The sequence below is a fragment of the Nicrophorus vespilloides genome, unplaced genomic scaffold, assembly GCF_001412225.1.
Source record: "Nicrophorus vespilloides isolate i.1.1-1 unplaced genomic scaffold, Nicve_v1.0, whole genome shotgun sequence".
Classification (NCBI taxonomy): Eukaryota; Metazoa; Arthropoda; class Insecta; order Coleoptera; family Silphidae; genus Nicrophorus; species Nicrophorus vespilloides.
This window is the reverse complement of record NW_017099870.1, coordinates 1-22,039: the sequence shown is the minus strand read 5'-3', so window position 1 is coordinate 22,039 and position 22,039 is coordinate 1. Positions and strand designations below refer to the sequence as shown.

At 35.8% G+C, this 22,039-nt stretch overlaps 4 protein-coding genes and 1 non-coding gene across 7 annotated transcripts in view; 3 read left to right on the top strand and 2 right to left on the bottom strand.

Moving 5' to 3' along the window:
- The window catches only part of LOC108565923 (pyruvate kinase-like), a 7,109-nt gene extending 1,156 nt beyond the window's left edge, over positions 1–5,953 (top strand). The window contains exons 1-5 of one of the 3 annotated variants that reach the window (XM_017925599.1): positions 1,132–1,386; positions 3,940–4,296; positions 4,355–5,402; positions 5,462–5,618; positions 5,824–5,953. In XM_017925599.1, coding sequence (XP_017781088.1) covers positions 3,949–4,296; positions 4,355–5,402; positions 5,462–5,618; positions 5,824–5,836 — 1,566 coding nt within the window. In that variant the 5' untranslated portion in view covers positions 1,132–1,386; positions 3,940–3,948 and the 3' untranslated portion in view covers positions 5,837–5,953. Of the gene's footprint in view, positions 1–1,131; positions 1,387–3,675; positions 3,860–3,939; positions 4,297–4,354; positions 5,403–5,461; positions 5,619–5,823 lie in introns of those variants that run through there. The other 2 variants (XM_017925597.1, XM_017925598.1) reach the window with 2 other exon arrangements.
- A 228-nt stretch (positions 5,954–6,181) lies between these two features.
- LOC108565921 (zinc finger protein 830) lies at positions 6,182–7,359 on the top strand. The gene is made up of 3 exons (XM_017925595.1): positions 6,182–6,409; positions 6,512–6,929; positions 6,988–7,359. The coding sequence occupies exons 1-3, from the start codon at positions 6,285–6,287 to the stop codon at positions 7,306–7,308; spliced, it is 864 nt and encodes a 287-aa protein (XP_017781084.1). The 5' UTR covers positions 6,182–6,284; the 3' UTR covers positions 7,309–7,359.
- A 70-nt stretch (positions 7,360–7,429) lies between these two features.
- LOC108565922 (translocon-associated protein subunit delta) lies at positions 7,430–8,087 on the top strand. Its single transcript, XM_017925596.1, has one exon. The coding sequence runs from the start codon at positions 7,556–7,558 to the stop codon at positions 8,048–8,050; it is 495 nt and encodes a 164-aa protein (XP_017781085.1). The 5' UTR covers positions 7,430–7,555; the 3' UTR covers positions 8,051–8,087.
- Positions 8,088–8,608: 521 nt separating this feature from the next.
- On the bottom strand, positions 8,609–11,246 carry LOC108565925 (DNA replication licensing factor Mcm6). Its single transcript, XM_017925600.1, has 3 exons — positions 11,068–11,246; positions 8,835–11,016; positions 8,609–8,780 (listed from the first exon to the last, which is right to left on the bottom strand). Exons 1-3 carry the CDS (start codon positions 11,157–11,159, stop codon positions 8,670–8,672), a joined length of 2,385 nt encoding a protein of 794 aa, XP_017781089.1. The 5' UTR covers positions 11,160–11,246; the 3' UTR covers positions 8,609–8,669.
- A 1,005-nt stretch (positions 11,247–12,251) lies between these two features.
- Positions 12,252–12,323, bottom strand: Trnac-gca. Its single transcript has one exon. It is a non-coding gene; the product is annotated as a tRNA-Cys (tRNA).
- Positions 12,324–22,039: the final 9,716 nt, after the last annotated feature.

The following is a 22,039-nucleotide window of genomic DNA, read 5'->3' as shown; positions in this document are numbered from 1 at the left end:
CTGTAGTTTTTAACTAACAGTTTAGAAAAATTGATAAATTATAAAATTAAACTAAATAAAGTATTCAATTTAGAAAACTATAAATTCTAAAGTGAACTTACGAATTATAGTAAATAAACTATACAACTTGAAGATAAATGAAATAAACTATATAGTACACATTTTTTTTTTTTTTGAGATTTTACAGTATTTTTTGAGTATTAATAATAAGTTATAAGTATTATTTGCTGAATACTTATAAGATTTAGGATAGTTACTCAAATTTCATTTAGTCAACTATATAAATTCGAAAGAAATTTTCAAAACTTTTATGAAGAGATTTTTGTAAACTAAACGACTGTAGTTTTTAACTAACAGTTTAGAAAAATTGATAAATTATATAATCTAAACTAAATAAAGTATTCAATTTAGAAAACTATAAATTCTAAAGTGAACTTACGAATTATAGTAAATAAACTATACAACTTGAAGATAAATGAAATAAACTATATAGTGCACATTTTTTTTTGAGATTTTACAGTATTTTTTGAGTATTAATAAGTATAAGTATTATAAGCATTATTTGCTGAATACTTATAAGATTTAGGATAGTTACTCAAATTTCATTTAGTCAACTATATAAATTCGAAAGTAAATTTTCAAAACTTTTATGAAGAGATTTTTGTAAACTAAACGACTGTAGTTTTTAACTAACAGTTTAGAAAAATTAATAAATTATATAATCTAAACTAAATAAAGTATTCAATTTAGAAAACTATAAATTCTAAAGTGAAAGTAGAAATTATAGTAAATAAACTATACAACTTGAAGAAAACTGAAATAAACTATATAGTACACATTTTTTATTTTTTTTGAGATTTTACAGTATTTTTTTGAGTATTAATAAGATTTAGCAAAATTGTGAATGTATGCGAAACTTAATCTTATCGCCTCCATTGATAATACGAACTCACTCCTATACTAAAACTTATATATCGCGAACGCGAGTATTATTATTATTTCTCCAATCAATTTTATTTATTTTTTTTTTTGTTTCATGTTATGTTTTCATCCATTTCCTACATGATTTCTGCATGCAAAACTTCTTTCGTTTCTTCTTTTTGGTTTTTATTTCTAAATGTTTGTCGTATGAGAAATGGCAGCGCACTTTTGCCCTCCCCACTTCCTCGTCCTTTCTACACGTCTCTACCACACAGTGTACACGTCTAGTGCATATGACTGTGTGATCCACACACTCAGTTCGTACAACTGACATTCATTCGACCCGAAAGATTCCAGTTTCGCAGCCGCATCTCTCCACAGCATCCCCCAACGACAACAACAACAACATAAAGAAACGGTGAAACGATTACAGTGCACAATTATCAGAGAATCTCTACTTGCAAGGTAAATAAACGACAGTAGTTTAAGTAACAAGTTATTATCTTACTTAAAGCATGAAGTAAGCTGTTTGCTTATGTCGAAGCAACACCTTTTCTCCATTGACCTACCTGCTCAACCAATCAAAAAAAAAGAGACCTTAAATCTTAAGATACAAAATATATGACTTAAGTGATTACTTATAAAAACAATGATTTATTGGTTATATTACAAATTAGTAACATTACTTACAAACAATTTGGATTCGTGCCATGAATATCAATAGACTCAAACGCTTCAATAGCATAAACACTTAATAAGCGACAATATCAAATTTTCAATGCTAATTAATAATAAGTTTGACATTAAATGCAAATATTTCACACGCTTATATCAAAAAAAAAATAATTCATAAAATCAATTAATTTGATTATATTCATCTACCGATTAAGATTTAACCTCCAGTTACGTAATTAACAAAAAGATTTACTTTACTTACCGGCAATTGTGCATAATTTTTCCAAACGAAACTTGTATTTATTATATGCAACTTTATGTACGTTTAAAAAAAAACGAATCTTTGTTTTGACGTTTACGTAATTATTGCGTTAAAAATCGTTGCTAATTCCAAGCGTTTCGTTAAATACATAAACAGTTCATTAGTATTCGTTAATAGTTTAACGTAATTTCAGCGTTTCCTGATGAATTACATTTTTTTGAGTCATTCGAAAGATGGCCGTCAAAATGGAAACATTTTGGCGTCTATCTGTCAGAAATGAAATTTTCATGAAAAAGATAGGAATTTTTTGAAAATTATAACGCATTTGGTAAATGCTTAGCAGCTTATTATTAAAATAAAATTGTAACTGAAATATGTAGCAATAATGTAATCTCTTGATAGCGATTTTACAGTCGGAAAGATAACGTTTTCCTTTGGATTAACATTAAAACTAGTTTACGCTGTTTCTTTTTTAATAAATTAATGTAATGGCAGAAGTTCCATTACATTAATAAAGAGATTCGATGTTATTTATAGGTATTGTGCAACTCGATTTGCATAATAACCAGCAATCAAGTATGCGTTTTTCTTTCTTTTTTTTTCCATTTGTGAAACAAAAGTGTTTCCAAGGTGCCATTGATCTTTATTGTAAACGTTTACAATCGATGCATTGAATTTAAGTCATGTTTGTTTTTTTCTTTTTACATATCACTTTTGCGCAAATATTTATTAACTCTTTCGCGTAAATAACTGTTACATACTGATAATTTGAGGCTGCAGTTAGATTATCTAAGCGTCACGTCGTTGTTGACTCCAAAAATGCATTCCATAATTACGTGAATTATAACATGAACATTCATTAATTTTTTTCTTTGTCAAAACAACAAAGTTTTATTTTTTTTTTGCAAAGAAATTGTAATCTCTGTTTCATTACAAACGTAGATTGCACATTTAATACTCGCCGCATTTACATTAGTGATTAAGATAAATACACAGCTAACGTGATTATTTTTAATCCATTGATCTAATATTCAAACAAGATGCAGAAATAATCGAATAATTGAATTTAATTGAATTGATGGCATTATGAATGCAAAATTAACGTAGAAACAAACACACAAGTGATGATATCTACATCAAACATTCGCTCACTCATATGTTATTTCACATTTTGCAACGCGCACTTCACACAAAGCGTATTTATTTAATCTCATTTTTATTTTTTATTGTTACAAATTGCAAAACTCGATTGTAACAATTAACTAAATGAAGCGAATAAGAACGAGAAAATTGAGGTTTTGCAGGGAATCCCAGTAGGTCATAGCTGATTAAAAAAGGAGGAGGCGGTTATTGTATGTTAATGGAAAATATGTAACAAAACAAGACAATCAAGTAGATTAGTTTTTGTTTTTGCGAATTATGCGAATTTCACCATGGAGATGCGACTGTAATATTTATTTGATCCTGCAGCTGCTGCATCTTCGAACGTCTGATTTTTCGTCGCTTTTTGTGTGTGTTTTTTCTTCTTTCTGCTGGTGGTTCTTCGAAGATGGTGGACGCAAGTTATTGGTACCAAAATGTGAGTATCGCCCAGTTGTCAGGGATCCGGGACGACTGACATTTTGCCACCGAACTGAAATATTTTGGCCTCACGAAAATAGACCTGGCTGGCGAAAGGATTCGGATCAATATTTCGGTTTGCGGTCGCCCACGCTAGGAATCGCGCACAATTATAAAAGGAGGATTCCTCTGCTAGTGGAGATAGAAATATATAGAAATCGTTGAATAGTTGCTCCGAATGTAAACAACGGCATGAGAGAACGGGTGGTGGTAGGGGCTTTGCGAAGCTTCGTTGTTGGCGGCGGTGGCTGTCTGTTGCAGCAGCAGCAGCAACGTCGAACAGTTTTCAGGTGCGTGCGAAGTGAGAAGCAGCAGGAATTTCCATTGTTATCGATTGCGGCGAGAATGGTTTGGACGACCGTTTACGATGTGAAGCCGCAGGTCGTGGAAAGCGTCGAAATCTTTGAACTATATAGCTCACAATTTCGTAAATCAATTACCCTCTCGTTTCTCTTTTGCAGATAGCCAACATGAACGTGCTACCGATGCAACTGCAGACCTACGAGGCCAACTCGCACTTGGATCACATGTGCACGTTGGATGTCAGCTCGAAGACGGCTTTCGTCAGACAATCCGGAATCATCTGCACGATCGGTCCGGCTTCCAGAGATGTCTGCATGCTCGAGAAGATGATGGAGACGGGAATGAACATTGCCCGTTTGAATTTCTCGCACGGATCGCACGAGTACCACGCGGAGACCATCGTGAATTTGAGGGCGGCCGCGGCGAATTACAGCAGGAAGTTGGGTATGCTTTACCCGTTGGCGATCGCACTCGATACCAAAGGACCGGAGATTCGTACGGGTCTTCTGGAAGGGGTAATTTCAATATATTTGTTATGAAATTGTGATGATTCTTATTGCTTATTGCTTGTAGGGTGGAAGCGCTGAGGTTGAACTGAAGAAGGGAGACACGATTAAATTGTCCACGGACAAGGCGTACATGGAGAAGGGAAACGCGCAAACGATCTACGTGGATTACGATAATATTCAGAAGGTGGTGCAGGTGGACAATAAGATCTACATCGATGACGGTCTCATCTCGCTCGTGTGCACCGGCATCCAAGGATCGACTGTGATTTGTACCATCGAGAACGGTGGAATGCTGGGAAGCAGGAAGGGCGTTAATTTGCCCGGTGTGCCTGTGGATTTGCCAGCAGTTTCCGAGAAGGATCGTTCCGATATTCAGTTCGCTATTGATCAGGAGCTGGACATCATCTTCGCGTCGTTCATCCGTGACGCTTCTGCATTGACGGATATCCGTTCGTTGCTCGGCGAGAAGGGAAAGAACATCGTCGTCGTGTCGAAGATCGAGAATCAGCAGGGGATCGACAATTTGGATGAGATCATCAAGGCTTCCGATGGTATTATGGTGGCCAGGGGAGATCTGGGCATCGAGATACCGACGGAGAAGGTGTTTCTGGCGCAAAAGTCGATGATCGCAAGGTGCAACAGGTTCGGTAAGCCGGTAATCTGCGCGACGCAGATGCTCGAGTCGATGGTGAAGAAGCCGAGGCCGACGAGGGCCGAGAGTTCGGACGTCGCGAACGCTATCTTGGACGGTGCGGATTGCGTTATGCTCTCTGGTGAGACGGCCAAGGGCGATTATCCTCTGGAATGCGTGCTCACGATGGCCAACATCTGCAAGGAGGCGGAAGCTGCCATCTGGCAGAAGCGTCACTTCACCGATCTGGTGAACATGGCCATCGCTCCCGTGGACGTGGCGCACACAATCGCGATCGCCGCCGTCGAGGCTTCCGCGAAATGCCTCGCCTCCGCGATCATCGTGATCACGACGTCCGGCCGTTCCGCTCACCTCATCTCCAAGTACAGACCCAGGTGTCCGATCATCGCGGTCACTCGCGTACCGCAAACCGCACGACAGGCGCATCTCTTCAGGGCCATCCTTCCACTCGTCTACACTGGTACGAAAATCAACGATAAACCAATCAAATTATTAATAAATCTGTTTGTTGTTTTGCAGAGCCCAAAAACCAGGATTGGCTGAAGGACGTGGACTCGCGCGTCAACTTCGGCATCCTCCACGGCAAGGCCAAAGGATTCATCAACACCGGAGATCCGGTCATCGTCGTGACTGGCTGGAAGCAGGGCTCCGGCTTCACAAACACCCTCCGCATCGTGTACGTATCAGATCTCGTCGAATCGATCATGTTTTAATTATTTTATATTAACAATTAATTAATTAACCCAATTATTATAAAATGTAACCCAAATAAAACGAAGATTTAGTTTACTAACAACACTTAATGCATGGACCATTCCGTATGTACCGTCTCACCTCTTGCTTTCCATCGCAACTAATTCTCTTGTATTTCTCTTTTGTAGCCATGTGGAATAGTTGAAGGAAATCAGCAAGGATTTACTTGAAGGCGCTTTCTATATCAACGAAACTTATTTGTTGGGTAACCATTTTGTGTAACTTAAGTAATTTAAATAAATTATTTTCTAAGTAAAACGAATTTCCTATTACTTTTCCCCAAACTATTTGATGATAATCCTTAGTCATTATTTATGATTTGCTGCAACCGCAACAACAAAACAAAGAAACAGTATAACAAACATGAGAATTCGTTAAATTCCTAAACATAATTTACAACTTTAACAAACAATTAAACTGTTTATATTCAAATATTTGAATTTTAAATATTTAAAATCTATTTCGAATTGTCTTCGGCAGCGCCAAAGTGTTCGAACTACGATAGTTTGCAAATAAGTGTCGTCCCGAAGTTATGTGACGAGGTTATGTTTTGTTTAGTAAACAATAGCGAATTATCTAGTGGTCAGCGATGTCGGCGACGTTCAAGAATGCGAAAAAGAAGTTATCCCAATCCGAGCTGCGGAAGTTCATGCACGAGCACAAGGAGAAAACGCAAAAGATAGCGGTCAAGAAGATCGATTCCCCTTTAGCAAAATATCCTTTTTTTTTTTTAATTATTTAACTGCAATTGTTTGTGTTTTGTTTGTTAGCCAACTGTGTGTCTGTAAACAATTTTCCTTAGCATTTGTTTTTCACGTACAACGAAGCAGGCCAGCTGACCTGTGTGCTGTGCAAATCTGTGGTCAGATCCGAGGCGGTTTGGCCCATCCATTTGAATGCGAAACAGCACAGACTCAATGTCGAGCAGGCGAAGAGACTTAAGGAGAAGACAAACAATTTTACGACCGCGCTGAAACGGCCGTTGACGCCTCCTCTGGACGTTCCCTCGAAGAAAGTTAAAGGGATCTTGAAAAATTCAGAGCCGAGTAAAACTGTGATTAAATCGAATATCACTGTGGTCGCTGGTGATGTTGAGACGAAGAAGGGTTTGCCAAGTGATTTCTTTGATAACAACAAGAAAGTGGAGGTGACTAAAAAAGAAGAGGAGCAGATGGAAGTTGATGCTGAAAGTTTGCCGGAGGGTTTCTTCGATGATCCAAAGTTGGATGCTAAGGTGATAATTAAATTGATTTATTTTGTTTAAAATTTAATTGTTTTTTTTTTTTGATTAGGCACGAAATATAGAGTACAAAGATCCTGTTGAGGAGGAATGGGATAAGTTTCAAAGGGAGATGAAAGATGCGAATCACGAGAGCGCTGCGATAATAGCTGAAGATCAGGAGGAGGCGACCAATGAAAGGCAAATCGATGAAATTGACGAGCAATTGAGGTACCTGTCGAGGGTGGTGAATTTGCAGAAAAAGAAGGATCAGATGATGGCGAGCTTGAAGGAGAACGAGAGTAGGATGGACGAGAAGTCGGCGGAGTCGAGTAGCTCCGATGAGGATTTCGATGAGTATTTGGATTGGAGGTCGAAGAAAGCTTATAAATGATCAGTTAATCAATTTATTAATAATAAATAGTTATGCAACTTTATTTGCACGTTCTCTGAGTTGTTCCTGTATGTTGGTGCACCTGCGGATGCGTACAACGTAGCCGTCGACGTGCCACGAATTGTTGTCGATTTGGTTACGTTGTTGTTGACCTGTCTGCCATTCGTTTCAAGACTTTCGTGTGAAGAACATTATTTTTGGTGTGTTCGTTCGTCCGTTTTCTGACTGAAAAAACATCTGCAGAGCCATGAATTCCAACGTGTTCCTTTTCGTCGCCTTCGTGCTGGGTGCGTGCAGCGCCTGCAAATCCCCCGAAGTCACCTCGACGCAATTCACCACGCAGGATGGAACGATCGTGGCCAACATCGCCTACATCACCGAGTTCTCGATCAAGTGCGCATCTGGAGTCGTCGGCAACCTTTACGCCAGCTTCGAGGGCAACGTCGTCCCCGTTTCCGTCGTCGGAGAGAACCAATATCAAGTCAGCTGGTCGGAGGACAACAAAGTTGCCCGCAGCGGTGAGAAAGTGGTGAAGATCTACGACGAAGTCAGTTACACTGCCATCCGTAAAGCCCTGAGAGCCGGCGAAGACACCTCTGCCATCGCCTCCTTCGTCGACGTCTCCGTCCACCATCCGGGAGCGTTCAACGGTCCATGGTTGAAGAGCGAATTCTTGGCCGCCGTTCTCTCTGTTGGTATTGCATATGTTGCCGTCAGCTCCAGGTCCAAGCTTGCTGCTTAAACTTTGTAAAATAAATTAAATTAATTTATTTCTATTATTTTGTTACTTTTCATTTCATCTAATGTTCATTTTGTTATACTGGCAACAAATAAATATTTTCTAAGAAACATATGTTTCGATTGTATATATATATGAAACCCAATATTCTATTAGAAACAGTTTAAAATCAGTATTCTAATAGAAAGTATCTAAATTTAAATTGTTATAAAAATATCATTTCAATAGATGGCGCAACATGCAAATGTTTAATCATTAATAACTTGATTAATATACATTTCAGCAAAGAACAGAGTAAATTATTGAATTACAATACAGCAAATGTACATTTTAGCTTATTTACTTTTCCAATTAGTGCTCTAATTAAAAAAAAAGTCCTGATTGAAACAGCGCAGAAATGACTGAACTATAATCTTAGGAATATTGATACGAGATGTCCGGTTTTGAAATATTTTAGCTGAGACATGAACCAAAGATTTAAATTTATCAACTATTTACAATTAATCATTGGATAGCCCAATGTAGTGTGCGTGGCGATCGAATGATTAAGTAAGAGTAAAATACACAAAAATATAAAATTTTATTGGAAACAATATGGGTTACATTAAAATAAACGAAGAGCTCATTGATCGATTATGTAGTTTGGATGGACCACAAGTGTGGGGTCTTCTTCGTCCGTCTGATCGTTGCCACCCTTCAATCCTACTCTGGTTAATGGAATTATGACTTGGTCCTAAAAGGAGATGAAAATTAAATAGTTGTATTTGTTGTGTGTTATTGATTTTACGTGATATATGAGCCTTTCTATGACTTTCTCCACTAGTTCCTTCTTCACAAGCAGTTCATCCTCGGATTCGATTTGATCGGCGATGTGCGTTAAATACCACTCTATAAGATCGCTGCGTTTCAACCCTTCGCGATTCTCCTCCTCGCATTTAGTCTCCTCCCGCCTCATGTGCACTACAATCATGTTGCTCAGCGTCTTGTATTCCTCGAAACTAAGAACCAGCTTCTTCTTAACGGGTTGCGATTCCTCCTCGACAGTAGAAACTTCATCCTCCACCATGGGTCCGTCGTTGTCGTCCAGATGAATGTCCGGTTGTTCTACCCTGATGATGCTCTTGTTCATTAGCCTGAACGCTTCCTTGACATGCTTTATTTGCACTTCCTCGGAGATCTCCATTCGGGCCATCGCCTCCGCCAGTCGGATCATACTTTCCAATTGACGGACGGTCACCCTCCACGTGGATTTCCCGCTGCTCGTCGTGTCTCTCAAACGAAGATGATTGTAGTTCCTCACCAGCATATCGGCGGCCTCGCTGTTGATCATCGGTTTGAACTTTTTCGCAAAAGTTATGTACTGTAGAATCTCCTCTTTGCTGTACACGCGATCCACGTGCTCCTCCTCCACGTTGCTGTGCAGGTCGACGATCTTCCTGGCGATGGCATAATCGACGACCTCGTTGCATTCATCTACCAGGATGAAGAAAAGATCGAAACGCGACATGATCGGAGCCGAGAAGGCGACGTTCTGCTGCAACGATTTGTTCCTTTCGTAACGTCCGCCGATCGGATTCGCGGCGGCCAAGATCGAAGTTCTCGCGTTGAGGGTCGCTCGAACTCCCGCTTTCGCTATGGAGATGGTCTGCTGTTCCATCGCCTCGTGGATGGCCACCTGATCTCGTGGATCCATTTTATCGAATTCGTCGATGCAGCAGACGCCGTTGTCCGCCAACATCAAAGCACCGGCTTCGATGACGAAATCAGAAGATTCCTCATCTCTGACGACGGCTGCTGTCAAACCGGCCGCGGAGGAGGCCTTTCCCGACGTGTAAACGGCGCGCGGAGCGAACTCGGAAACCTGCTTGAGGAACTGCGATTTCGCCGTGCTCGGATCACCGACGATGCAACAGTTTATGTCACCTCTCAGCGTTGTTCCCTCAACTGTAATCTTCGGTACACCGCCGAACAACATCAACAGTATTCCCCTCTTCACCTCGTCATTGCCGTGGATGCTCGGAAACAGACTGGTTATCAGATTATTGTACAGATTCCTGTCGTGGCTCATCTCGTACATGTGCTTCCATTCTCCCTCTGTCATCTGCCTCTTCATCATCTCCGGCGTTATCTCGTCCAAAGGCATTTCGACACCTCCGAATCGTGGATTCGTCGGTTGAACGCTGCACGCCAGAAAGGCCATCCTGTAATGCAAATCGCGTACACCCAGCGATTTCAATCCGCGTAAACCTTCCGTTTCATCTCCACCTTTGTGTCTCGAGTTGATTTGAGCCTTCGCTCCTGGCATAGACATCGCCCCAACATCAGGCACGACGATCAACGTTCCCGTGAAATCGTAACGATCTCCAGCCTGCACCATTTCGACGTTTTCCGCCCTCAGCACGATCTCGACGCTCCGGGGAATGCAGCCTCTAGGTAATTCCGCTTGCGTTTCTTGAATACGCACCTTCTGGAAATCGACGAACGTCGATTTATCAACGTCCAGAACGAACTTCCCGCGGTTATTGCAGACGGGATTTCTACAGATCGTCGGATTCGTGTACTTGAATTGTTGCTCCACATTCTTGGTAACTGTTTGGCAATCAACGCACACGAATGTACCCAAAACCAGTTCGGGATGCACCGGATGCGTCCTTATAACCTGACCAGAAATCCTAACCAAGGTTCCGATTTTCTCAGTCTTCAACTCTCTCACTTTATGCCTGGTAGGCACATCCACAAAACTAACGTAGCAATCTTTGGAAACCTTCAGTTCGGATCTATCTTTGACGAAATTGGAGACTGCCTGACACAGGTACGGATAGATCCTGTAATACTCCTCGATGATGGTTGTGGCTAAGTTCTGATTGTACCTCTCAACATCTTCAAAGCTGATTTCTATTAAACTTCTCTCCTGCTGCAGCAGCTCCTTGGCTGGCTCCAAATATTTATACTCTCCGTCCTCTTTGAATCTACAAACAACATGTTATTAGCACAAGCAACATTTCTTACAAAAATCTTACTCTTCAAGGAAATCTAAGAACAACTTCTGGCATCTGACGCCGATATCATCTCTGACTTTAATTTGACCAACATGCGCGTCGTTAACATCCATCTTTCATAACAATCAACAAATAAAACTTAAAACAAATACACAACACACAGCCACCACCGACCATTCAACTGTTGATTCCATACAAAATCGCGCCAAAACTAACCTTAATCTTATAAGAAAAGTAACGTTAAAGCAGAACTCTACAATTTCAAAATAAATCAAACAAATCTTTTACCTTAAGAATTATCCTAATGAAATTATCCTAAATATAATAATAAAATAATCTTAATATTAATCAACAAATAACATTTACGCTTTTAAATTCAAATCAGAATTATCGAGCGCCTTCCGCCAGATGGCGCTGCAACTGATAAATGAATCGCCCATAATTACATTAATTAATAATATTTTAAGCAAATATTTAATAATTTAAATAAGCAAAACGAGAAAGCGTATATTAATAAATAACATTATTAAATTAAAGCATTTAATAGCAAATCTAAATTTGAGCAGCGCAGAAAGTGCTGAACTAGAAGCATAGCATTAAGAAATAGAGATGGAGCTGAAAATAATATTTTAGTTTGGAAAACCTGAAGTCCACTAGTTTCTACGTGATTAACGCTCTAATTAGTTATTCTCTAATTACTAATTAAAATACTAATTACTTTAATTAATACTTAAGATGTGTTAATTGCAATTAAGCATTACAATTAATTAGTTTTCTTTTTATTAATAGCTTTGTTTTTAGTTTGATTGTATTGAAACGTGCCCGCATATTAATCTTGTAATAATAAAAAATCACTGGAAGACTTCGATGAGATTAAGACTGTGCAGGATGTAGATGGAATGCCAGAGCCGGAAGCGCCTCAAGATGTTCCTTCCTGATATAACAAAAGCAACCCCTTCATATTTTTTTTTAAATGCATTCCAGCGCCGGCTGCTTCCTGCTTTTCACATATTTAACCATTGTTTCCACCTCTATTTACTTAAAGCCAGTTAAAACAAAAGAAATCTTAAGCGAACTTAAATTATTAGATTGTACATCAATACACAAAAAGCGTATATATTCTAACTACTAGAAATTAAAAATATTTCTTATAATCAAATTTATAATTATTTTATGTTAGTTGAAAAACAAAAAAAGATATATTGAGGGGACACCCGGGTTTGAACCGGGGACCTCTCGATCTGCAGTCGAATGCTCTACCACTGAGCTATATCCCCATATAATAAACTTTAAACTTTTGTATCATTCACATTAATCGTAGTTTTTAAGCAGATTCTTAATAACTTAAGACTATAAGTGTCAATAAATTGAATAATTTGCTGAAATCAATTGTTTTTTTTTACAAATATTGAAACGAATTACAAAATTGATTATTGAAGATCGAATTGGGACATTTTCTGTAGTTTTCAATGGGATTTCGGCGGATCTAAAAGAAAGGATTCTTCCAATTTTTTTTTTGCTTCTTTTATAAAGAGGGTGTACGTGTGTAATATTTGTAGAGGGTTCCTTCCCACGGGCCCTCCGAATGAAGATCTTTCTCATGGTCTTCAGGTACGCGCACAGATACATTTCTCTCACGGGATCTCCTCCTCCAGATTAATTCTCTTTTGCCAAAGCTTCTGGTCTTCTTCCATAACACCTGTCTTCTTCGACGATGACCGGAACGGATCAAGGATCAGTTTACAGAGTTTTCATTATATAAAAAGGGTTTTTTTTTCTTTTGGAAAAGTTCGATTTTCGCAACGTTTGTATTTTTGGGACATGTGGTCGGTTCTCATTAGGCATAAGGTAAAAGTTATTTAGTTGTTGCGGAGGAAGATACGCATTTCGTGTGCTTCCTTTCACGTGGTGTGTGTGTGTGTGTGAGGAATGAGTGGAACTAGAGGCGACGATCGTCGAGGAAAGAGATGATTGTAAAGGCAGATGTTGGATACAACAAAGAAGTTCCGGAGAGAGCAGACGGCGCGGCACGTGGCAATGTGTGGATCGAAGAGGGCATATGCGACGAGCGTGGAAATGTGAACATATGCAATATATATTTTGCAGAGGGTCTGAAATTGGTGGATATAAAACATGTGCACACTGTAAGCAATAGTATTCACTAAATACTTTAGTTCAGTGATAACAATGTGACTCTTGATAAAGCAGAATGTGTAACAGATTGTAACAATCAACCCTCATCAACGCAATTTACCGAATCATCTCGTTCTTCATATTTATTTAACCAGATAGAATTTACTAACAGTTCAATGTTTTACGAGTTTCAAGTACTAAGATTTAGCTTAAGCAATAGGAGTTTTCATTGAAGAAATCAACAAACATTTATAATTGATCCAAAGTCTTTAGTAAATCTTTCAAGTTTAAGAATGATTCTATGAAATGCGTATTCTATAATATTTAAAAATAAAATCAAGAATGCGTTTTAAATAAACAAACGACGTGAACGACAAATGAATGATTCATATCTGCGAGGGTGATGTAATTATCAAGGAAAACTTGATCAAAAAATGGAAAAATCGATTAAAAATGTCTTTCACGGATAATATTCGGATTGGAATTTCAGATTTTTTCGAGAAATGCATTATTTATGAATGAACTGAACAATAAAAATTCCGTCCGGATCATCACCGATTTTCTTACATGTATATAGAGAGAAAAAAACAAAAAAGAGGAAGCATTAAGAACGTGTTAATTTCATGTGAAAAGAGAAGTTGCGTAATCCATAATTCATTGGAGCGTGAGGCAAATGTTGAGTTGCACAAGAAATGGGACTGTTTTCATTCAAGAAAAAAAAAAATAAATTCCGACAAAGATTGTCCAGAAATTTCGCAAATAGATGTAGAGATGAGAAGAGAAGGAAATCGACGTGTGTGTGTGTGTGTGTAACATTGAAAATTTCTTGGAAACACGTGAAGGTAAACTGAATGGTAAAAGACGTTGGTTCTGGAATCACAAAAGCGTCTCCTCTTACCTGAACGACAGACGCCAAAGTAACAACGAAAATGAAATTCCAGTTAAAATCGTTTGGAAAAAAAAAAGGGAACACCCTTCGGTTAAATGTTGTTAAATAATCTAATAGCAGTAGGATTTCGCAATGCACGTTTGATTCATATATAAATTACAGTCTTTCGTGAATTTCTCGACAACCCCTGAAGGTAATTACATCATCGACCACTCGTATGAAAGCTGAATATCTCACCTTTCCAACGCGCCTACATACATCTTTGTAGTTTCATCGAGTCGCCTGTTATAGGCTGAAGAACATTTTTTTCTCGTTTTTTATTCAGTTTTTCCAGATTTTCGTGAATTACTCGACAACCCCTTAAGATAGTTACATCATCGAACACTCATACGAAAGCTGAATATTTTGCCTTTCCAACAAGCCTAAATACATCTTCGTGCTATTATCGAGTCGCCTGCTATGAGTGTAATTACATCATCGACCACTCGTATGAAAGCTGAATATCTCACCTTTCCAACGCGCCTTCGTACATCTTTGTAGTTTCATCGAGTCGCCTGTTATAAGCAGAAGAACATTTTTTCTCATTTTTTATTCAGTTTTTCCAGATTTTCGTGATTTTCTCGACAAATCCTTAAGATAGTTACATCATCGAACACTCATATGAAAGCTGAATATTTTGCCTTTCCAACAAGCCTACATACATCTTCGTGCTGTCATCAAGTCGCCTGTTGTGAGCTGTAGAAAATGAAAAAAAACACATACTTAACGTCTTGTACATAACAGAGAAATGACAGTTTTCTCGTTTTTTTACAGTGTTTTCGGTTTTTCGTGAATTTCTCGACAACCCCTAAAGGTAATTTCATCATCGACCACTCGTATGAAAGCTGAATATCTCACCTTTCCAACGCGCCTATATACATCTTTGTAGTTTCATCGAGTCGCCTGTTATAAGCTGAAGAACATTTTTTTTTCGTTTTTATTCAGTTTTTCCAGATTTTCGTGAATTACTCGACAACCCCTTAAGATAGTTACATCATCGACTACTCGTATAAAAGCTGAATATTTTGCCTTTCCAACAAGCCTACATACATCTTCGTGCTGTCATCGAGTCGCCTGCTATGAGCTGTAGAAATTGAAAAAAAAAACACATACTTAACGTCTTATACACAACAGAGAAACGACGGTTTTCTCGTGTTTCTTTCAGTGTTTTCGGTTTTACGTGAATTTCTCGACAACCCCTAAAGGTAATTACATCATCAACCACTCGTATGAAAGCTGAATATCTCACCTTTCCAACGCGCCTACATACATCTTTGTAGTTTCATCGAGTCGCCTTTTATAAGGTGAAGAACATTTTTTTCTCGTTTTTTATTAAGTTTTTCCAGATTTTCGTGAATTACTCGACAACCCCTAAAGGTAATTACATCATCGACCACTCGTATGAAAGCAGAATATTTTGCCTTTCCAACAAGCCTACATACATCTTCGTGCTGTCATCGAGTCGCCTGATATGAGCTGTAGAAATTAAAAAAAAAACACATACATACATTTCGGTTTTTCTTGAATTTCTCGACAACCCCTATAGGTAATTACATCATCCACCACTCGTATGAAAGCTGAATATTTTGCCTTCCTATAACTTTATGCTGTCATCGAGTCGCCTGCTATGAGCTGCAAATAAATTTATATATATTTCTTCTGTTTGCCGAAAATTGTAGGCGCCAGCGATGCAGATTGCCAGTTAAAATATTTGCACTAGATAAATGTCTCTTGCATGTCTGTTGGACATGCAGCAAAACTCTCGCAGCTTGTTTTGTACACACACAAACACAAACTAAATCTCAATCTTCACCTAATCGCAAACTTACGCAAATATCGCAACTTTTTTTTTTCTATCCATTTAACAATAAGCACTTTAATAGTAATAATTTTACGAATTTCACTGACATCTAAATTATTGAATGAATAAGTTTCAATAATTAATTTCAATCAAATTTTCATGTTCGAAGAAACATTTCTTTATTGAAATTTTGACAAATTTTACTCAACGGAAAATATTTTTAAGTTAAAAAGAACTAACCCAGTTAGTTGAAAGGGTGACGTAGTTCTCGAGAAACACGATACTACGAAGACTGCATCCTATGGGAACAGGAAGACATCGGAAGTGGTTGTTAAATAAAAAAAAATGAAGCGGAGAGATAAAAATGTGAGAGCAGGGTGGAAACGGACAGGTAGTAAATTAGATTTCACGTTTACAAAAAAAAAAAACGCTAACTTGCATTTTCTAGTGTTGGTGGCGTCTCCTTTACTAAAGCATCCGTAACCAAGGAAACATCTTTAGCGTGCACTTCCTGCAATTACGTCGCCTTACCTCGTGTATTTTTTGTTTTTATATCTTTTGTTTCCATGACGATAAAGCCCAGACAACGAAAGTCTAAAAACCAAGGCCAACTTCCTGCTTCTTTTTTTTTTTTGACTCGACATTTCCAATTTAACTCTGCAAATCGTTAATTATTTTTTTATTTTAATGAAGTCCCCGCTTTTTTTTTCTTTTCTTAATGAAGACGATTTTCTGATCGACGGAAGCGCCCACCGGACGATAACAAAATTAACAACGAGAACAACAGAAAAAAAATGAATTCGTTATTCTGTCATTTCTTGTAATGTTTCGATTTAAATGCACACGGCCATCCCGATGTTCTATGTAATTTGTTTACGTTTTGGAGAACTTTCGTTTGTCGTTTTTTTTTTAATTTTGTTTTTTTTGTTTTGTAACTCGGGTGCGTTCGTAATAATAATGATGATGATGAATTTCCCATTCCCTGTTGGTTCGTTCGTTCGTTCGTTCGAACGGAGAAAAATAAAAGAGAGAAAGAAAGAAAAATACGTCATTTAACCGAACCTGTGCTCCGTGAATGAATTGAATGAATGAACAGGACGGATGTGTGCAGGTCCGTCGTCAGTCCCAAATTCCCTCCACGAATTAAAGTAGTTCAAATTTTCATTAGTTTTATTGAAATTTTAGTAATTTACACACGAAATTAGTTAAAATCTTCAAATAATAGTGATGTTAACTAAATACAATTTAGATTGTTGTTTAAAGTATCTTTTTATTAATAAAAAAATAATTAAAATTTCACATAATTTCGATTTGACGTTTGAAAAAAAAAACATTTCTATTCTATAGAAATTTTAACAAATTGAACTCAAACGCAGTTAAAATCTTTATATTACAAAGTTTTGTTCTTTTTTAGTTAACTGTAAACACATTTGAAAACTTTAATTTATTAATAACTAAAATGAGAACACTCAATTTTGACGTTTTGATTTGACGTTTAAAAAAACATTTCTTATTAATTTTGTTTATTAAAATATAAACAAATTTAACTCAAATTCTGTTAAAATCTTTTAAATTACTAAGTTTAGTTCTTTTTTTAGTTAACTAAATACTATGCAGACACATTTGAAAACTTTAATTTATATAATAATTAAAATTACACCACATCACTCAAATTTCCACAATTTTGACGTATCTATTTGACGTTTCAAAAGACACAATTAATTAGTATTGTTTATTAAAATCTTATCAAATTTCACTAAAACGCAGTTAAAATATTTTAAATTACTAAGTTTAGATCTTTTTTTAGTTAACTAAATAGAATATAGACACAATTGAAAACTTTAATCTATCAATAATTAAAATGAAAAAAAAAACTCAATTTTCCTACAATTTTGACGTTTTGATTTGACGTTTAAAAGAAAACATTTCTAATTAATTTTTTTTTATTAAAATATTACAAAATTTAACTTAAATTTAGTTAAAATCTTATAAATTACTGACTTTAGTTTTTTTTTAGTTAACTAAATACTATGTAGACACATTTGAAAATTTTAATTTATATAATAATTAAAATTACATCACTCAAAATCCCACAATTTTGACGTTTCAAAAAACATAATTAATTTGTATTGTTTATTAAAAATATTATCAAATTTCACTCAAACGCAGTTAAAATCTTTTAAGTTAATAAGTTTAGATCTTTTTTTTTAGTTAACTAAATACAATATAGACACATTTGAAATCTTTAAATTTATTAATAATTAAAATGAAAACACTCAATTTTAACGTTTGGATTTGACGTTTAAAAAAATATTTCTAATTAATTTTGTTTATTAAAATATTAACAAATTTAACTTAAACTCAGTTAAAATCTTTTAAATTACAAAAAAATGTTCTTTTTTAGTTAAATAAATACAACATAGACACCTATAATAATTATATAATAATAAAAATTTCATCACTCAAATTCCCACAATTTTGACGTTTCAATTTGACGTTTCAAAAAACATAATTAATTAGTATTGTTTATTAAAAATCTTATCAAATTTCACTTAAACGCAGTTAAAATCTTTGAAATTACTAAGTTTTATTCCTTTATTTAGTTAACTAAATACTATATAGAAACATTTGAAAAATTTAATTTATTAATAATTCAAATGAAAAAAACTCAATTTTGACGTTTGGATTTGACGTTTAAAAAAAACATTTCTAATTAATTTTGTTTATTAAAATATTAACAAATTTATCTGAAATTCAGTTAATATATTTTAAATTACAAAAAAATATTCTTTTTTAGTTAACTAAATACAACATAGACACCTATAATAATTATATAATAATTAAAATTTCATCACTCAAATTCCCACAATTTTGACGTTTCAATTTGACGTTTCAAAAAACATAATTAATTAGTATTGTTTATTAAAAATCTTATCAAATTTCACTCAAACGCAGTTAAAATCTTTTAAATTTATAAGTTTACTTCTTTTTTTAGACACATTTTACAAGTTTCTTTTATTAAAAAATGAAATTAAAACATTAAAGTTTTTACTCAAATTTTGACGTTCCGATTTGACGTTTTATTATGTTTCAAATAATAATGTTTAGTTTTTTTAATTAACTCAATAACTAAGTAAATTTTCATTAATAAAATTATATTTTTTTGTATTTTTTGCTTGTTTACTAAACTAAAGAGATTGTTAGTTAATAATGTGATTGAGTTGTGGTCAATTTTACTGGTTCTGGTTTATTTTCGTTATGTGAAAGGACGTTGTAAATCCAAATCGTTTTACTGGATGGGCACTTGAATTGTGGATGAATGGAGGTAAATCCGGCCCTGGGTCGTACACACTTAGGTAGCCGAGGAAGGTAGTTATGGGTGGTGCTACTACCATGATCCTCACCAACAATCCAGACCAGTTTGGCTCGAACGCTCGAAGGTACACCACACACACACACACGGCATGCGTTCAGAGTTCGGCGGCGGCGCAAAAACATTAGAAGAAGGATTATAAAAACGCAAGAGTCTTTTTCACTTGGTAATTGGAGGTGAAATTGTTAACAGAAATATATAGTAACAAAAGCATAGTTCTTGTTGTTGTTTGTTCGTTCGATGGTCTTCAAAATGGCATGGGATAAGTTGTTCGTGTTCTTGTTGTTCGGCATAGTGTCCGGTCTGGATCTGCTCGACGAGTACGTGAAGCACGTCGAGGAATCCAGCCAGCGGATTGTTCGCGAAAACGACGCTCATCATCATGAGCGTCTGCGTCCGTCGAACGGCAGACGCACCAGGAGGTCGTCGACTGGCGATTCCGACGACGACATCCAGTGGACGCATCGCGAGGTGCTCGACTTCTCCGGTCTGGTTGTTCTAAAGTGGCAGGCGCGTCACCAGGAGATCCTCTTCAGGGTGGAGGCGCGCACCAGAGGATACATCGGCATCGGATTCAGTCCGAACGGCGGCATGGAAGGTGCGGACATCGTCATCGGATGGGTCGACGATTACACGAACGAGGCCCACCTTCTGGTAAGCGCCCCCCACACACAACAAGCAACAATCTCTTATTATTGCAAAACCGAAGAAGTTATTGCTCAAGCTCTCTTTTGGAATTCGCAAAGTTAACGAGATAATCGCTACCAACAAAAGTAACATTTATCTGTTGCATACGATAATCGAGCACCGCAGTTATCCGCGGCGTTGCGTAATAATGCAGCAGAATATTCCCATGCAATCATTAACATTGAATGAAAATACACAGTTCTTTTTTGAATTTTGATTAAATAATTGTAACTCTCTCTCTAATTGTTAAAATCAAAGATAAACGAGAGGCATTAACATTTAATAAAGCCGAAACTCGCCAAAAAGAGAAGAAAAAAACCAGTTTCAATGAGGTAGATTAAATCGCTTCGAAAGAAAGGTTCTTGCGAAGCACCAAAACTTAATTTATAATAACGCAGTTTGCATTGAAATCAAGTACGTTGAATTCAAGTTTAACGTCTCGTTAAGTTTTGTTTCTGCAATTTACATTGAATCTAATTGGTCCATAACAATACATTAAATTGAACTTTAACGTCTTGTTAAAATCATGAATTTCCAATTAACTCATTTACATACGTTTCAAAGCAGTTTACATTTGATCCAAGTGAATCCACGTTACATACAAATTTAACGTCTCGTTAAAGTTACAATTATATTAACTTAGATTTCGTTTGCTTTTTTTTTCTAAACAAACTTATGTAAGCAGCTGATTAAGTTAAATTGAAATTTAACGTCTCGTTAAAGTAACAATTATATTAACTTAGATTTCGTTTGCTTTTTTTTAAATAAACTTATGTTTATGCAGCTGATTAAGTTACATTGAAATTTAACGTCTTGTTAAATTTATTGTTAAGTTTTGTTTCTGCAATTTACATTGAATTTAATTGGTCCATAACAATACATTAAATTGAACTTTAACGTCTTGTTAAAATCATGAATTTTCAATTAACTCATTTAGATACGTTTCAATTCAGTTTACATTTCAATGCAAGTGAATCCACGTCAAATTGAAATTTAACGTCTCGTTATAGTTTCAATTATATTAATTTAGATTTCGTTTGCTTTTTTTGTTTTTAAAATAAACTTATGTTTATGCAGCTGATTAAGTTACATTGAAATTTAACGTCTTGTTAAATTTATTGTTAAGTTTTGTTTCTGCAATTTACATTGAATTGAATTGGTTCATAACAATACATTAAATTGAACTTTAACGTCTTGTTAAAATCATGAATTAACAATTAACTCATTTACATACGTTTCAATGCAGCTTACATTTGATCCAAGTGAATCCACGTTAAATTGAAATTTAACGTCTCGTTAATGTTACAATTATATTCACTTACATTTTGTTTGCTTTTTTTTAAATAAACTTATGTAAGCAGCTGATTAAGTTACATTGAAATTTAACGTCTTGTTAAATTTATTGTTAAGTTTTGTTTCTGCAATTTACATTGAATTTAATTGGTCCATAACAATACATTAAATTGAACTTTAACGTCTTGTTAAAATCATGAATTTTCAATTAACTCATTTAGATACGTTTCAATGCAGTTTACATTTCAATGCAATTGAATCCACGTTAAATTCAAATTTAACGTCTCGTTAAAGTTTCAATTATATTAACTTAGATTTCGTTTGCTTTTTTTTAAAGAAACTTATGTAAGCAGCTGATTAAGTTACATTGAAATTTAACGTCTTGTTAAATTTATTATTAAGTTTTGTTTCTGCAATTTACATTGAATTTAATTGGTCCATAACAATACATTAAATTGAACTTTAACGTCTTGTTAAAATCATGAATTTCCAATTAACTCATTTACATACGTTTCAAAGCAGTTTACATTTGATCCAAGTGAATCCACGTTAAATTCAAATTTAACGTCTCGTTATAGTTTCAATTATATTAACTTAGATTTCGTTTGCTTTTTTTTTTTAAATAAACTTATGTTTATGCAGCTGATTAAGTTACATTGAAATTTAACGTCTTGTTAAAGTTACATTTAACTTCTTTCGAAAATTGGATTTGTAACGAGCGTGTAGTTTGGACAGGATGTAACTGCCGTTCTCGAAAGATCTCGACATCCACCCAGTC

Coding starts and splice junctions, on each gene's coding strand:
- LOC108565925 (XM_017925600.1), bottom strand. CDS start 11,159: ATGGATGTTAACGACGCGCATGTTGGTCAAATTAAAGTCAGAGATGAT. Junction 11,017..11,067: donor TTCTTAGATTTCCTTGAAGA/GTAAGATTTTTG, acceptor TGTTGTTTGTAG/ATTCAAAGAGGACGGAGAGT. Junction 8,781..8,834: donor TAGAAAGGCTCATATATCAC/GTAAAATCAATA, acceptor ATCTCCTTTTAG/GACCAAGTCATAATTCCATT.
- LOC108565922 (XM_017925596.1), top strand. CDS start 7,556: ATGAATTCCAACGTGTTCCTTTTCGTCGCCTTCGTGCTGGGTGCGTGC.
- LOC108565921 (XM_017925595.1), top strand. CDS start 6,285: ATGTCGGCGACGTTCAAGAATGCGAAAAAGAAGTTATCCCAATCCGAG. Junction 6,410..6,511: donor ATCGATTCCCCTTTAGCAAA/ATATCCTTTTTT, acceptor TTTGTTTTTCAC/GTACAACGAAGCAGGCCAGC. Junction 6,930..6,987: donor ATCCAAAGTTGGATGCTAAG/GTGATAATTAAA, acceptor TTTTTTGATTAG/GCACGAAATATAGAGTACAA.